At 47.0% G+C, this 17,409-nt stretch overlaps 1 protein-coding gene across 2 annotated transcripts in view; it reads right to left on the bottom strand.

The window, feature by feature from the left end:
• LOC125450902 (sorting nexin-24-like) overlaps nucleotides 1-17,409 on the bottom strand; it is a 185,767-nt gene that overhangs the window by 13,371 nt on the left and 154,987 nt on the right. For both annotated transcript variants that reach the window (XM_048527269.1, XM_048527270.1), the window contains exon 4: nucleotides 3,141-3,235. In XM_048527269.1, the coding sequence (XP_048383226.1) occupies nucleotides 3,141-3,235 (95 nt within the window). The remainder of the gene's footprint in view (nucleotides 1-3,140; nucleotides 3,236-17,409) is intronic.

Here is a 17,409-nt window from a genome sequence, read left to right on the forward strand (position 1 = left end):
CAGTTTCCGTGTGGCGTCGTTGTCCATCCTGGGCTTCCTCCAGTGTCACATGTCACCCAGAGAGTGGGAGGGGGTGTTGAAATGATTTGCGACGGGAAGGTGTTGTTGTTTGTCGCAAACAGAACGCAGATGCTCTACAAATTGGTCTCTAAGCCTCCGCTTTGTCTCAGCTATGTGGATTGGGAGCAATGGATACAATAGACCACATTAGCGGATGTGCAGGTGAACATCTGTCTGATGTGGAAGGTTTTTTTGGGGCCTGGGATGGAGGGGATGGGGAGGTGTAGGGGCAGGTGTAGCACCTTCTGCAATTGCAGGGAAAGGTGCCGGGCGTGGTGGGGCTAGTGGGTAGTGTGGAGCGGACAAGGGAGTCACGGAGAGAGCGGTCCCTCTGGGAGGAATACGGGGTTGGGGGGATGCAGAGGGAAATATATCCTTGGTAGTGGGGTCGGATTGTAGGTGGTTTAAGTGGCAGAGAATGATGCGTTGAATCTGGAGATTAATTGGGTGATACGTGAGGACGAGGGGGATTCTTTCTTTGTTTTTGTTGCGGGGAGGGGGTGTGAGGGCTGAGGTGCGGCAAATGCAAGAGACGCGGTCAAGAGCGTTTTTGACCACTGAAGGGGGAAGTTGTGGTCCTGGAAATATGAAGACATCTGGGATGTTCGGGAGAGGAATGCCTCATCTTGGGAGCAGGTGTGGAGGCGGCGCAAGATGTGGGAGTAGGGTTTGGCATTCTTGCAGGAAGGTGGGTGAAAGGAGGTGCAGTCTAGGTAGCTGTGGGAGCCAGTAGGCTTGAAATAGATATCAGTATCGAAGTGGTCACCTGAGATGGAGACAGAGAGGTCCATGAAGGACAGAGAGGTATCAGAGATGGTCCAGGTAAACTTAAGGTGGGGGTGAAATGTTTTAGTAAAGTTGATCAACTGTTCAAGTTCTTCTTGGGAGCCTGAGGCAGCATCGATACAGTCATCGGTGTAGCGGAGGAAGAGGTGGGTGTTAGTGCCAGTGTAGCAGCGGAAGAGGGATTGTTCCACATATCCTATGAAGAGGCAAGCATAGCTTGAGCCCATGAGGGTTCCCACGGCCACCCTCTTAGTCTGTAAGAAGTGGGAGGAGTTGAGGGATAAGTTGTTATGGGTAAGGATGAGTTCAGTTAAGCAGATGGGGGTTGAGGGGGCCAGGTTGGGCTTGCGGGAAAGGTAGAAGCAGAGGGCTTTTAGGCCATCTGCATGAGGAATGCAAGTGTATGGAGACTGGATGTCCATAGTGAAGGTGAGGTGTTGGGGACCAGGGAATTGTAAGTTTTGGAGGAGGTGGAGGGTGTGGGTGGTGTCCCGGACATAGGTGGGGAGTTCTTGGCGGGAGATAATAGAGTCGAGGAAAGCTGAGGTAATTATAAATATGGGGCATCCAGAGACATGTTAATTTTCAAGTGTTAAAATGGGTCACTTTGCAAAATAATTTCCAAACCCTTTCCGAGGCACTGGAAATTTACACTTAAAGATGTTTGGGAAATTAAATCTAATAGATCAATTAAAAAAGGAAGTGAGTTTTGAGAAGATTTGTAGCTCAGGTTGAGGTTCTGGATGTGAGTTTGCTTGCTGAGCTGGAAGGTTGGTTTTCAGACGTTTCGTCACCATTCTAGGTAACATCATCAGTGAGCCTCCGACGAAGCGCTGGTGTTATGTCCTGCTTTCTATTTATCTGGTTAGGTTTCCTTGGGTTGGTGATGTCATTTCCTGTTCTTTTTCTCAGGGGATGGTAGATTGGCTCCAAATCAATGTGTTTGTTGTTGGAATTCCAACGAGCCACCACACACTGCAGCACAAAGGAACTACGCAGAGCAGAGGAAATCACCTATACAGCGTATTCAAAAAGAATATGTACCCTATGAACACAGTCCGCCGATTTCTCAGCAACAAACCCAAACAAACAGACAAAACGGGCTCAGAAACCACAACCACGCTCCCCTACATCAAAGACATTTCCGAAATGACTGCCAGACTACTCGGACCTCTTGGCATCAGGGTAGCCCACAAACCCACCAACACACTAAAACAGCAGCTAATGAACTTAAAAGACCCTATACAGACAACAATTAAAACGAACGTCATCTACAAAATACCTTGCAAGAACTGTGACAAACACTACATTGGACAAACTGGCAGAAAGCTAGCCACCAGCATACATGAACATCAACTAGCCACAAAACAACATGACCCACTATCACTCGTATCCTTACATACAGATGAGGAAGGACACCACTTTGATTGGGACAACACATCCATCCTAGGGGCAGCCAAACAGAGACACGCACGAGAATTCCTAGAAGCATGGCATTCCAACCGGAACTCCATCAACAAACAGTGATTGGAGCCTATCTACCATCCCCTGAGAAAAAGAACAGGAAATGACATCACCAAACCAAGGAAACCTAACCAGATAAATAGAAAGCAGGACATAACACCAGCGCTTCGTCGGAGGCTCACTGATGATTTTACCTAGAATGGTGACGAAACGTCTGAAAACTAACCTTCCAGCTCAGCGAGCAAACTCACATCCTAAAAAAAGGGAAGTGATGGGCGAATGGGATATTGTAGAGAATAGAATAAAGGCGATTTAGGATGATCTGAAGTTTCCAGAACTTTGAGGATTGGAGGCCAGCTTCTTAATAGTCAGGTCTGGAAAGGTCGAAGGCACAGATTGGAGCAGTCACAGTGAAGAACAGCATGTCCTTTCACAGGAAACCAAGTAACTAATTCAAGCAAAACAAGGCACCAGTCTTTGAGGGAAGTGTAATGTGGGAGGCTTAGTTTTAGACCATGTTAGAAAAGAGCACAGTAAATGGTATACCTCTGCACTACAATCTTTTCCTGATCACCAATTCCAGTTATGGGCCAATTAGAAGTTGAGGTCGTCTGATTTGGAAGGCAAATTAACACAGGGAAAAAACTGTGTTTTAATTTGTTTCAACTCTTGTTGATTTCGGCCTTGTTGTCTTGAACCATACAGAGTAGTTTCAACCATGCCATACTAAGTTGCTTTTGATGATTGTAGAGCTGGAAACATCAAATCCTCCAGGAGTTTACAAATGCATGGGTGATAGTGATGAATTTCGAAATAAATGTTCAACCTACCTGCAACTTTCAACTTTTGGCAAAGACGGGAGATGACGAATGTTAAGAAAATCTAGAAATACCTTGGGTAAATCTTCATTCTCAATCAGAATAGCCTGTTAAAAACAAATACAATTTTATTCAAAACATATTGAATTGACACTTTCACAATGTATAATTGCATAACTTGAGACATGAAAATAAGTGGATTTCTATAACACTAACTTTGCAGAAAACAGAGGGAAAAATAATTTGCATTCAAATGCTTTAAGCTTTAGAAATGGAAGCATTGTTTAATACAGGACATTTTAAAATAACACCTTGGGATGTGGGCATTGCTGGCATTATTATTTATCATTAGTTACCCTAGACAGGTGATCGTGGAACTTCGAGCAAATTAATGCTTTGCCAGAGCATTTAAAATAAAATAGTTAAAAGTTAAGAACATTACAGTGAGGTGACAGTTACCCTGAGGAAGGACAGGAGATTTCCTTCTCCAAGGTATTCTAAAAACTGGCTCACTATGATCACAAACTTATTGAATCCACCACATTACCACCTGGTACTAGGGAGAGAGTCCTTCCTCTGGAATTGGCAACGCTGAGTATCTCTACAGTGGAAAATGCTTAAGATGGTATACATCCTAAATGGTAACTATGTACAGTAGAACGCTATCTAAAATATGAATTAAATTGAGTGCAGTTTAAGTTTTTTGTCACTTTTGTCAGATGCAATGTTTAATTCAACAGGAAGTGGCTAACTCCTGGCTCAAAATTGATTTATTCCAACAGTTAGTAGCAGGCTTGAGATTCTTTTTCTCAAACCCAGCTGCTACTGCTATGCAAGTTATTAGTCTGACTGGTTAATGGAGTTCTTCATGATAGCAATATGTAATTTGACAGGATGGGGGAGCGAGGGAAAATACACACAGCCATGGAAGAACACTGAAGTGATTTTTCTTCAAGCAAAAGAAAATAATGTGGAAAAATCTGAAGTGTTTTCTTAGGAGGGGAGTGAGGAATGACTAACTCAGGCAGAAAATAGATAAGACTAGCAAGAAGGAAATACATCTGTGACATTATATGCTAAAGATTGTCACAAGCAACCATAAATATGTGAAACCTATTCAATGTGTTAATTATCACTCATAATATGAGTAGCCATTAATTACAGGGAGTAATCTACCAACCACTACCGCAAACTTAGATAAACTGTATTTTTCCAAATATAGATGAAAATCTATCCATACCATTGTCAAATGATTTATAGTCAGCAATTTTTGCCTTTGATTTGAACTAGAACTAGTGAAAATCCCTATGCCATTATTCACAAAGAAAGAAACAGTGTGAATGCCAAGATAAATTGATAATTTTTGTGCTGTCACTGTTGCCTTCCTTATATGCTCTTGATTTGAGATATCAGTCAATCACATTTTCCCAATTTGTGGTAGCTCATATTATTGCTGGTTTCCTGCCACTTAACAGAGACCATCAATACCGAGCACTGACTCCAACAGGTCCTCTCCAAAAATCAATGCATCCAACCAAATACCTACTTGCAAAATTTTCTCCTGTAGCCCAGATTCAACTTTGAGTTAATCACAGTCAAAATGCTCACCAGTGTTTCACCCTACATTACAATCTAATTGCAGCTTCACAATATCTCAATTTTAGAATAAAGTCCAAGTAAATTGGATTTATTTCTAGTTATGTGGGTAAGGCACATGATCAGAATGCACTGTGATGGTAAGACAGAAAATACACTTGGAACAGCAGGCACTTTCTTCAATATCTGCAGTATCCATCACTCAAAAAGCCTGATTCTTGAAGGAACAGCCTCTGACTTGTCAGAATCAAAACTGTTTTGCACTCAGTTATTAGGGATAACTTGTTAACAAACTGAAAATGTCTTAAATTTCTCCACCCATCATCTTAACAAACAGAATTTCACCCTACATCACAATTTGATTATTCTATTCCATAACTGAGATCTTGTGAGTTGGCAAGTTAAAGTGCCCAATCAGATGTTGGTTGGAATGACCCAATAATTCTGCCTCAATTAGTGTGAATGAACAGTTATTTTGGTAATGATTGATTGTTACAGGGCAAGACTAAACTGCAATGATCTAATTCCAACTAACTCTATCATTAAATATTATTTTCAAATATGCATTTTTGGCATGAAATGATCCTCCAAACCAAACCTTATATAGACTACATTTCAAGTAAAGTAACATTACCAAATTTCTATAAATGGCACAACCTTTTCAGTAGCAGATGAATGATTTCAAATGATTTTCTGAAAACATTATTGTTTACAGGCACTGCTAACAAATTGGAGCCAATCTACCATCCTCTGAGAAAAAGAACAGGAAATGACATCACCAACCCAAGGAAACCTAAACAGATAAATAGAAAGCGGGACATAACACCGACGTTTCATTGGAGGCTCACTGATGATGTTACCTGGAATGGTGATGAAATGTCTGGGAACGAACCTTCCAGCTCAGTGAACCAGCTTACATCCGGAACAAAATAAAGACCCACTCTTTTGTGGACCGAGAAGAGGAGAGCGCGACTGTGTTGGAGGTGGAAGGAAGACGTCGGGTTGGCTGTGCACCCTTGCAACCGGTGGATCTTAATGCTGGCTTCGGCCTGACGCTGGTTCAGGGGAGCAGCCAACCTGCAACGATGGCTGCGGCGAGTGCTCGTGCCCCAGGTCAGGGGGTCTGGAACACCATCCGTGTTTCCGTGAAGAAGGTGGATGAAGATGCAACTGTGGACCGCACCTTCTTTGTGAAGAGGGTCCTGTTGGACTGTTGTGGGTTCGCTGCTGCGGACATTTACTGCCTGCAGGATTTCCCCGGAGGGGGTTTTTACGATGTAACCTTCAGGAGTGTCAAGCTTTGCGAGCGCTTCCTGGAGGTTTTCAAGGAGAAAGGAGGTGAGGGCCCCCTCTCTGTACTGACTGCTGTCCCGCTGTTCGTGATGCCAGCGCAGAGGAGCCGTATGGTGACTGTACACATGTACAACCCGCATGTGCCAGCAGTTGATGTCCTGACATTCCTTGGAAGGTACATGAAGGTGGGAGGGGACCTAAGTGACATCATGGACCGCTTTGGCATCTGGACCAGTAAGAGGCAGGTCAAGGTGATGCTGAGTCGGGCGCTGACGGGAACATCGGACACCCACCGTCCAGCTTCGCGCTCGGCGGGAGCAAGGGCTACCTGACCTACACAGGGCAACTCAAAGTCTGCCATGCCTGTGGTAGGTCAGGTCATGTGGCAGCTGACTGCAAAGCCACCATCTGCAGGAACTGCAGGGAGGAGGGACACCTTGCAAAGGATTGCCCAAAAGAAAAAAGCTGCAACCTTTGTGGGGAAGCAGGCCACATCGATAGGGGATGCCCGCGGCGAGGGACCACCTACGCCCAGGTCGCCAGCAGGGGTAATGCGGGGCCAGCCCCCCTGGAGGAGGGGAAGGTACCAGACCCCTGCAAGGACCCCCCTAATGTGCAGGAGGGCCAGGTCGTGCAGGAGGGCCCAGCCCCGCAAGACGGACCCAAGGCCAGCAAAAGCGCCCCTGCAGGCTCCGCTCCCCCACGACAACACGGAGTCGATGGAGGCGACGACAGGTGACCCAGGGGAATGGACGACAGTCCAGAAGGTGAGGAGGAAGGCGCGCTGGAGGGCCCTGGCACCGCAACCATCAGGCAGGAAGAGGCAGCTACAGGGGAGCTATAAGAGCTCTTCTGATGAGGGGGATTCGGAGAAGGCCCGCCCAAAGCAGAAGCTAAAGATCTCAAGGGAGAAGGAAAGCAGCACCCCGATCCCAGGTAACAAGAGGGGTCCTGAGGCTCCCTCCGACACCCAGTCACGTGCTGCTGGGGCCCTGGAGGGACCCCCGGAACCTTCAGGCTGGAAGCAGGAAACAGCGTGTCCCCAGCCTGACCCAGAGCCGGACTCTCCTGCCTCTGTACCCCCGACGGGGGGAATGCCACCCGGAAGGCAGCACGAGCAGTTTCCTGAGCCTGGAGAGCGTCTAGCAGTTCACCTGGGCAATGGGCATGAAGGGACAGATGAAGGGGCTGGACCTTGGACTCAGGGAGGGTACTGCGGTCACTGCCCACAATGGAGGTACGCGTTGCGAGCGTTAATGTGCGCAGCATCAAGTCCACCGCAAGATGTGTGTCCACGTTGGCCTACCTGACCACCATCAAGGCAGACCTCCTGTTTCTGCTGGAGTGCGGGATACCGCACCTCAGCAGGTACGGGAAATGGTCGGGCGCCTGGACCTGTGGGCCTTCAATCTGGTCGGGGGGTACCGACTGTCGCTCCTCGGGCCTGGCTATTCTGCTGCGGGGGCGCAACTTCACCATCTCTCAAGTTCAGGAGGTGGTGTGGGGGCGCCTCCTAGTGGCTGATGTCACCTAAAGGAACGGTCCCCTGAGGCTGATCAACGTGTACGCCCCAGCGGTACGGAGTGAGCGGTTGGCCGTCCTGCAGTGGCTTCCACCCCTGCTGGCTACGTCCAGGCCAGTCATCCTAGGCGGAGACTTCAACTGCATCATTGATGCAGATGGAAGATCCGGCGTGGGGACAGCGGGTGGGGGGAATCAACTGGACGTCACGTCCAGATTCCTGATGGGCACGGTGAAGGACGCCAAGCTGCTCGACATCTTCAGCACCCCTGCAGACGTAGCGCAGCGGAGATATACCTGGTCGTGGCCAGACGGATCTATCCGCTCAAGGATAGACTTCCTGTTTGTGTAACGGGCATTCTCGGTCAGGTCCACTGGTGTCGAGCTGGTGTTCTTCTCTGACCACTGCCTCCTGCTGGCCGACGGTCACTTACAGGACGACCAGCAGGTCGGCAACGGGACGTGGAAGCTCAACACAACTCTGTTGACCCCAGAGAACGTCAAGGAGCTTCAGAGGGAATACACCGGTTGGAGAACCCCTCTTTGAGTCTCCGGGCGACTGATGGGAGACAGTGAAGGAGAACAGCAAGAGGTTCTTTGTCCTCAAGGGTGTTCGGACGGTGAGAGAGAGAAGGGGAAAGCAGTCACGACTCCAGAAAAGGATGCAGAACCTGCTCCTTCTGCCAACGATGGGGATCGATGTCACGGAGGACCTCCGTGAGGTGAGGGGCCAGCAAGCCTCGCTCTTCGCCGTGGAGGCCTCCAGGATAATCTTCCAGTCCAGGGTCCGCTCCATGGAGCAGGACGAGACGTGCTCGCGTCTCTTCTTTCAGAAGGTGCACAAAGAGAGCTCTGTGCTTAGCCGGCTGAAGGAGGACAATGGCTCGGTGACGTCATCTCAGCCCGACATTTTGAGGATCAGCAGATCCTTCTCTGCCGGACTGTATGACGCGAAGCCCACGGACAGCACGGCCTCCGAGTTGTTCCTGTCATCTATCATGGAGGTCTTGGACGATGGCACAAGAGTGTGGCTGGAGCAGCCGATATCCCTGGACGAGCTGACCACAGCCCTCAAATCCTTTGAGAGGAATAAGACTCCCGGGACCGACGGCTTACCGGTCGAGCTGTATTCCGCTCTGTGGGACCTGGTCGGCCAGGACCTGCTGGAGGTGTACGATAGTGTGCTTCGGGCGGGGAAATGTGCAAGTCCATGAGGAAGGGCATCATCACCCTCATTTAGAACACAGAACATTTCAGCACAGTACAGGCCCTTCGGCCCTCGATGTTGTGCCGACCTGTCATACCGATCTCAAGCCCATCTAACCTACACTATTCCATGTACGTCCATATGCTTATCCAAGAGGAAGGGGGAGAGGGAAGAAATTAAAAATTGGCATCCCATTTCATTATTGAATGTGGACTACAAAATCCTGGCTAAGGTCATAGCCAACCGGGTCAGGTCTGTCCTGGAGTCGGTGATTCACCCTGACCAAACCTGTGCTGTGCCGGGCACGAAGATCGCTGAGAGCGTCGCGCTCATCAGGGATACGATCACCTACGTACAGGACAGGAGGGTGGACACCTGCCTCATCAGCCTGGACCAGGAGAAGGCCTTCGACAGGGTCACTCATGCTCACATGAGGGACGTCCTCTCCAAATTGGGGTTCGGGGAGGGCATCCGCAATTGGATCTGGCTGCTCAACACCAACATCGTTAGCGCAGTCTCGATCAACGGGTGGGAATCAGACAGTTTTCCCGTCAGATCTGGAGTCAGGCAGGGCTCTCTCCTGCCTTGTTCGTGTGCTGTGTGGAGCCCTTCGCCACATCCATCAGGAAGGACGTGAGCCTGAAGGGCATGACTATCCCAGGCAGTGGAGGCCTTCAGGTCAAGACCTCCCCGTACATGGACGACGTCACCGTCTTCTGCACCGATCGTCGGTCGGTGAGTAGACTATTGGACATCTGCGGCCAGTTTGAACTGGCCTCGGGTGCCAAAGTCAATAGGGGTAAGAGCGAGGCCATGTTCTTTGGGAACTGGGATGACCGCTCCTTCATCCCCTTCACTATCAGGACAGACTACCTGAAAGTGCTGGGTGTTTGGTTCGGTGGAGCTGGGACGTGCACTAAGACTTGGGAGGAGTGTATCACCAAACTGAAGCAGAAGCTGGGCAGGTGGATGCTCCGGTCCCCCTCCATCGCGGATAAGAACCTGGTTGTCAGGTGCGAGCGGCTTTCGGTACTGTTGCATGTGGCGCAGGCATGGCCTATTCCCTGGACCTGCGCCGCTGCGGTCACCCGGGCCATCTTCCACTTCATTTGGGGGTCGAGGATGGACCAGGTCCGCGGGACACCATGTAAAAAGACCTGGAAAACGGGGGAAAGGACGTACCGAACGCCACACTCGCCCTGATGGCTACCTTTGTGTGTGGCTGCATCAAGCTGTGCGTAGATCCTCAGTACGCAAACACCAAGTGTCACTACTTACTGAGGTTCTACCTGTCCCCGGTGTTGCGAAGGATGGGCCTGGCCTCGTTGCCGCGGAACGCTCTGAGTAGTTGGACCATCCCGTACCATCTGCCCTTCATGGAGAAATTTTTGAAAGGAAGCACCTTTGACCAAAATGCCGTCAGGCAGTGGTCAGCACATGGTATCCTCGAGACCCTTCAGGAAAAGGAGAGGGTGGATCCCGTCGTGTGGTTCCCCACGCAGACTGCCAAAGTCGTTTGGCAGAATGCCTCATCGCCAGAGCTTTCAAACAAGCACAAGGACATTGCTTGGCTGGTGGTGAGAGGGGCTCTGCCAGTGAGATCCTTTATGCAATCCCAGAATCTCTGTGCCACCGCACGCTGCCCTCGAGGTGGCTGCACGGGGGACGAGACTGTCGATCACCTCCATCTGGAGTGTGCCTATGCGCAGGAGGTCTGGAGAGGGATGCAGTGGTATTTGTCGAGGTTTGTCCCGAGCAGCTCCGTGACACAGCACTCCGTGCTCTATGGGCTGTTTCCCGGGACGCACACCGAGACCAACATCAGCTGCACCTGGAGGACCATCAATGAGGTGAAAGACGCTCTTTGGTCTGCCCGCAACTTGTTGGTCTCCCAGCTGAAAGAACTGACCCCAACTGAGTGTTGCAGACTGGCACACTCCAAGGTCCAGGACTACGTACTGAGGGACGCGCTAAAGCTTGGGGCAGCTGCCGCCAAGGCGCGGTGGGGAAAGACCACTGTATGAAATCCCTCATCCAGAATAGAAAAAAGGGCCCTATCTGGTAACTGGTGCCTTCCCCAACTGGTCAGGGGGCCAACGGGGACTGTGCGGGGAGACGACTGCCGGGGTATTTTCTTTGCTTTTTTTTTCTTCTTTGTTTTGTTTTTGCCTTTAGTTGGTGTACGTACCCCCTGGGTAATCCGGAGCGGTTTGCATGACTGGGTAGGTGTATAAATGTTTTATTATTTGTACATTCTCTGAATAAAGTATATTTTTTCAAATAAATAAAAAATGACAAAACATCTGAAAACCAACCTTCCAGCTCAGTGAGCAAACTCACATCCAGAAACTCAACCTGAGCTACAAATCTTCTCAAAACTCACTGCTAACAAATCCCTGATTTTTTGCCTATCATTAAGCTGACGTTCTTTCGTCCCCGGGTGGTGCGGTCCCTCCATCTGATTGGAGAACCGGTGACATTCTCTTGGCCGAGGTGAAGAATCCAGATGAGATGCCCTTATTCGGTGAGGTTTGGCATCCACCAGGAAACTGGCATGGTGCCCCTTTCATGACGGAGTGGGCCAGACGGTCATTTTTCCTGCCATGACATCCTACTTTAAGTCCAATTGTAATCAGAGATAATGGGAACTGCAGATGCTGGGGAATCCAAGATAACAAAGTGTGGGGCTGGAAGAACACAGCAGGCCAAGCAGCATCTTAGGAGCACAAAAGCTGACGTTTTGGGTCTAGACCCTTCGTCAGAAAAGGGAGGGGTGGAGGTGGAGGTGGTGGCATCTTCATCTTATGGCTGTTTGATTTCTCTATCTCACTGAATGCGTTGTTCAGACTTTTCAAATCTGCTCCCTTTCTTAAACAACAGGAGTGAACCATTTGGACTTTTACAATCACACAACTTTATGGTTATTTTCACTATTGTCAGCTCTTTATTTTACAACTTTTTCAAAGAAAAAAAACAAAATCAGATTCTCAAACTTTTAATTGAACTCATAGTCCCTAGACTGCTAGTCCAGAACAATAACCCTATATCATTGATACGGAGAAAGCAGAAGACCATACACTAACATGTGAAACTGTTCAGAAATGTTACTATGTGCTTCCTTGGTCTGAGCACTTAATTAGAACCATCCATTAAGCAGGATAATTTCCAAGATCATATTTTAGCTCCAAATGGAGTGGATGGCAATCCCATGCACTTGTGTGAGTCAGAACACAGCAGATCAGGCAGCATCAGAGGAGCAGGAATGCTGACATTTTGGGTTAGGACCTTCTTCAGAAAAACGTCAGCTTTCCTGCTCCTCTGATGTTGCTTGGCCTGCTGTGTGCCTCCAGCTCCACACAGTGTAATTTCTGACTCCAGCATTGGCAGTTCTTACTATCTCCAACAGATGTTAATTGCTGGGTCTCATTTGACTTCATATGGCATGGTGGCTCGGTGGTTAGCACTGCTGCGTCACAGCGCCAGGGTTTAATTCCAGCTTTGGGTGACTATGTGGAGTACGTACCTTCTCCCAATGTCTGTCGAGTGCTCCAGTTTCCTCCCAGAGTTCGAAGATGTGCAGGTTAGGTGGATTGGCCATGCTAAATTGCCCTATAGTGTCTGGGGTGTATAAATTAGGTGATTTGGCCATGGGAAATGCTGGCTTGCTGGGATAGAGTTAGGGTAGGTGGGTCTGGGTGGGATGGTCCTTAGTGGATCGGTGTAGACTTGAATGGGCTACTTCTGCGCTGCAGGGATTCTATTCTAGGGTTCCACCAGTCAGCTGTTTGGCAGCTCCTGGGAGCTGGTTGACAAGGGAGGATGAAAATTTGGTGGCAAACAAGCTGCCTACCAGGATGCTGTTGACCTGGAGAGGACAGGCTCTGACAAACCCGTACACCACCTGCCTTCTTGGAGGAATGCAAATGTGGTTCAGTTCTTGAAAAAGGATGCAAAGGAAATGCCAGTTAATCACAGGCCAGTCAGTCTTACTTCAATGGTGGGTAAATTGTTAGATTCAATCCTGAGAGACCAGGTAAACTGTTACTTAGAAAGGCATGGACTCGTCAGGGATATTCAGCATGGTTTTGTTAAGGGAAGGTCATGCTTTACAGATTTGTTTGAATTCTTTGACGAAGTGACAAGAAAGAAGGTAGTGCAGTGGATGTTGTATACATGGATTTTAGTCAGGCATTTGACAAGGTCCTACATGGCAGACTGGTTAAAAAAGTAAAAGCCCATGGGATACAGGGTAACTTATCAAATTGGATCCAAAGTAGCAGGAAACATGGAACAATGGTTATTAGCTGCCCTTGTGAATGGAAACCTAATTCAAGTGGCCCTCTACAGGGTTTGTGTTGGGACACCTGCTGTTTGTTTTCTGCATTTAATGCTTGGGACTTTAATGTGGGGGGCACAATTGGGAAATTTCATAGAACCCATAGAATCCCTACTGTGTGGAAACAGGTCCTTTGGCCCAACAAGTCCACATTGATCCTCAGAGCATCCCACCTTGACCCACCCCTCCTATAACCCACCTAATCTACACATCCCTGAACACTATGGGCAATTCAGCATGGCCAATCCACCTAGCCGCACATCTTTGGACTGTGGGAAGAAGCTGGAGCACCCCGAAAAAACCAAGCAGACATGGGGAGAACGTGCAAATTCCACACAGACAGTGGCCGAAGGACTCCTGGCGCTGTGAGGCAGCAGTGCTAACCACTGAGCCACCGGGCTGCCCAACTGCAGACAACTAAAAAATTGGCCATGTAGTGGATGCTGTAGAAGAGAGTTGTGAGTTCCAAAATTATACAGATAGATTGGTGAAGTGGATAAGAAAGAGGCAGATGGAGTTCAACTCTAAGTGTGAAATAATGCATACAGGGAGGTCAAACAGTGAAAGGGAATACATAGTAAATGGAAATATACTGAGCGGGGTAGATGAAGTGAGAGATACCGGTGTGTGAGTGAAAAAGTGCCTGAAGGTTGCAGTACAGGTAACAAAGTTGTAGAGAAGGCATATGGAATGTTCTCCTTCATTGGCAGAGGTAATGGAATACAAAGTAAGGATATAATGATGAAATAGTATGAGACACTGGAGAGGCCAAAACTGGAGTAGTGTGTGCAGTTCTGGTCACCACATCACAGGAAGGACACAATTGCTCTGGAGAGAGTACAGACAGGAATTATTAGAATGTTGCCCGGGCTGGAGAATTGTAGCTCAGGGAGATTGGAGAGGTTAGGGTTGTTTTCCTTGCAACAAGGTAGGCTGAGGGGGGACATGATTGAGGTATACAAAATTGTGAGGGGTAGAGATACAGCAGACAGGAAAAACTGGTTTCCTTTGGCAGAGAGTTTAAAAAAAAATCAGGGGTCACAGATTCAAACTAAGTAGAAGAAAGATTAGATGGGACATGAGGAAAACATTGTTTTTTATTACACGGAGACAGGTGGGTCTACGGAATTCACTGCGTAAGTTGGTGGAGGAGGCAAAGACCTTAAGCTCTAACAAGTACCTGGATCTGCACCTTCTGTGCTGTATGCTGCAGGGTTATGGGTTGTGTGCAGGAAGATGGGTTAGAAAGGGCATCTGGGTGTCTTTGAGTCAGTGTGGACAAGATAGGCTGAATGGTCCTCTTCTGTGCTGTATCATTTCTATGGTTCTATTTTCAATCCAATATGTTCCCTTTCTCATCTAGCATTCACTTCAAACTTCTACAAATGTGTCCTGTCCATTGTCAAAGGTTTTCTGAGAGTCTGTAGGCTGCTGTATTTCCCGGATCCACCACACCTATTAATTCGTCAAATAACTATTAGGTTTTTCTTACATAATTTTCCTTCTTGAACTCCATATTAGCTGGTTCTAATTATTTCCTCTTCAATCTAGAGATTTAGCAATTTTATCTTTAATTAACAATTCTAAAACACCCCCCAGCACAGAAGGCATCATCTGGGTCGTCCCATTTTTACTCAACAGAACTTTAAAATTATACTTCCAGGGCTTCAGGTTTTTCTTCACCCAATCTTGCCAGGATCACCAGTCAGAATTTCCATCTCTGTTAGTCCTGCCCAGATTTGCAACAAGATTTTCACTGGCACAGAGGCTTTTCAGCCCACTACTGTTTTTTTCAACATGAGCACGCTTAAATACATTTGCAAGTAGCTGATCAACTGCAAAAACATTTGTAAAGAAAAACTATCTCAATTTTCTCACCAATATTTGCCTCTGGTAAGATACAGATAGATCAAGTGCCTATTACTCATGCGGAAACTTCAATGGTGAATTTTAACAGGCTACTGAACATGGAGGGAAAACTCAGGAGAAACTTTAACTCACGTTCTTATTCTAACAATTTCAGCACAGATTTCTAATTGTGATTAAGTGAGAGATACCCATTGCTCTTGATGTTAGCCCATGAGTGGAGAGTTTAAACCTAGCATATACAGGAAGTCCATTTGAGGTCTGTCATTGGAGCACAGGCATGGTATTTGACTTGGTCTTTTCAGTGCATTGTATGGCTGGGCTACTTAGTGATAAACCTGCTGAACTATCAACGCAATCTTGATGACTAAGGTTCAATCATACATGTGTACCAGTAAGAAGCATAACAATGGCCGTAAGAATGGCCTGAATTGTCCATTCAGTGTTGGAACAACTCCTTCCAATTTTGATCAGGCCAAAAAAAAGGCCCCCTTGGTATCTGACTTTTCTGCCCAATCTTCAGGTAGAACATTCTGAAAAAACACCTCCAGCTCAGGGAACAAGCTTAGAGAGTCTGCTTGGAAGTCGTGTTCCTTTTCACGGCACCAGCTGCGGTATCCCGGTAACGGTTTAAATGTCCCAGAACTTAATATGTTAGTATGAGCACAAGTGAAAAGGATGTATAGTTGTGAGAGTGAGAGGTTGAGCAAGTTAAGAGCTAAGGTGGGGGGAGGGGCGGTTGGTAAGGGCAGCTGAGTAGGGTGACACCGTGGTAGGTGGTATGTGGCTGGCATGGCAGGCAGTAACATTAGGTCAGATCAGGTTAGGGAGGAGAAAGCATTACGAGGAAGTCTGGGTGTGAGGGGGAGGTGGGTCAGGGCAGGGATGCTGGCAGGTGGGGATTCATTAAGTTTGGATTAGGAAGCAAGCCAAGGATGGCATTAGGGTCAGGGGAATTTGGGTTCAGGAGGCAGGGGGAGTTGTACTATCAGAGGTGAGTCCATGGGGTTTCAGAAGGTTGACTGGGATTTTGAGGGGACATCAAAGGTTTGAGAGATTTGGAGGGTCAGGGAGTGGAAGGATCAGAGTGGCAAGTGTGTGGAAGAGCATGAGATCAGTTGCACAGTTAGTCAGGAGTTCAATATCCTTTTAACCTAATATTTTCTGGGTGAACGTCTGGGTATGTAAACTGAATGCCTCCCGCGTCTCTAAGCTCTAACTTTAAGAGTGATTTTCTTGCAGGGTCCCAGCAAGCTGAGGAACTGCTACTATGAGAAGTTTTACCTCCCACAGAGTCAGTGTGTCCGGACCCCTGAAGGATCTGATAATGGGTATATCCAGTCTTCAACCATCCAGAAGTAAGAAGAGCAGGGCTAATGCCACTGCTTTTTTTATTTTCTCAAAACCACTCTTCAATCAAAATGTATCCATTTCACCACATTTAAAATAAGGAAACCAGAAGGCGGCTTCTTTTAATTTTTCAAGATGACTGCAAAACAGCAGAGAACAAATCCTCCATTATTTTTGCTCTTTATTTGGGGAGGAGTCGTTATTTTATTTTCCAGGGTACAGCCTCATCCATCATGGCAACAAAGAGAAAGTCCAGTGAGTGTGTGTTCAGGGATTTACTTTGGGTTATTAATGCGGGATTTAAGGAATGTTAACAAGGTGGGCTGTTTGTTAAGCTTGACAGATCAGCTTACAAAGCACTGGTCACATAGTCCATTTGTACACTCAAGACAGTGAGCTGGCACAAGAACTGCTATTCCATGCTTAATACGAAGACAAAAAAAATCATTAGGACTACCGTCTCTTTCGCATACTGTGGTGCAGCGCTAGTTCAACGATTTGGGATTTGTTTAAACTTTAGAAGCTTATAAACTAAGTACAGATGTTCTCTAATTCATTACATACAATGAGTTAAAACGTTTTCACCATTGGCAAAAAATTATTTCCTTCTCCTGTAAAGTTTCATTAACATTATTGCATATAACCAGACTTATTTTGACTTGATTTGTTCTTTTATGACAAAAGAAGTAACTGCTTGGTTACAGTGTCATTACAGTATAATTCAATATTTAAGTGTCTTTTTCAGATGGATTAGAAGTTTTCACAAATGTAAAACATTCTTCAGTAAAACAGTTCTGCTGATACCTCAGCTTTGTTTTTAGGGCTGCACTCTAATCAGACTAATTGTCCAAGCACAGGTAATAACCGAGGAATCAAAAATGCTTCCATTATCATCTTTTTCTTGCATCGTGTTTTGAAACAGAGATTCCATATTCCTAATCAATATTACTAAAATTATGTCAGCATTCTTGTATTTACAATATAAAGTTAAAATCTATTTTAAACCTATATTTTAACATCATTAAAAAAAACACAATAAGGAATTCCCTCCAGGGTTATCCTATTATACTGTAACTTCAGAAGAAGATCAGTAGAAATCCAGTTTATCCACC

The sequence above is a fragment of the Stegostoma tigrinum genome, chromosome 3 (genome assembly GCF_030684315.1).
Source record: "Stegostoma tigrinum isolate sSteTig4 chromosome 3, sSteTig4.hap1, whole genome shotgun sequence".
NCBI lineage: Eukaryota > Metazoa > Chordata > Chondrichthyes > Orectolobiformes > Stegostomatidae > Stegostoma > Stegostoma tigrinum.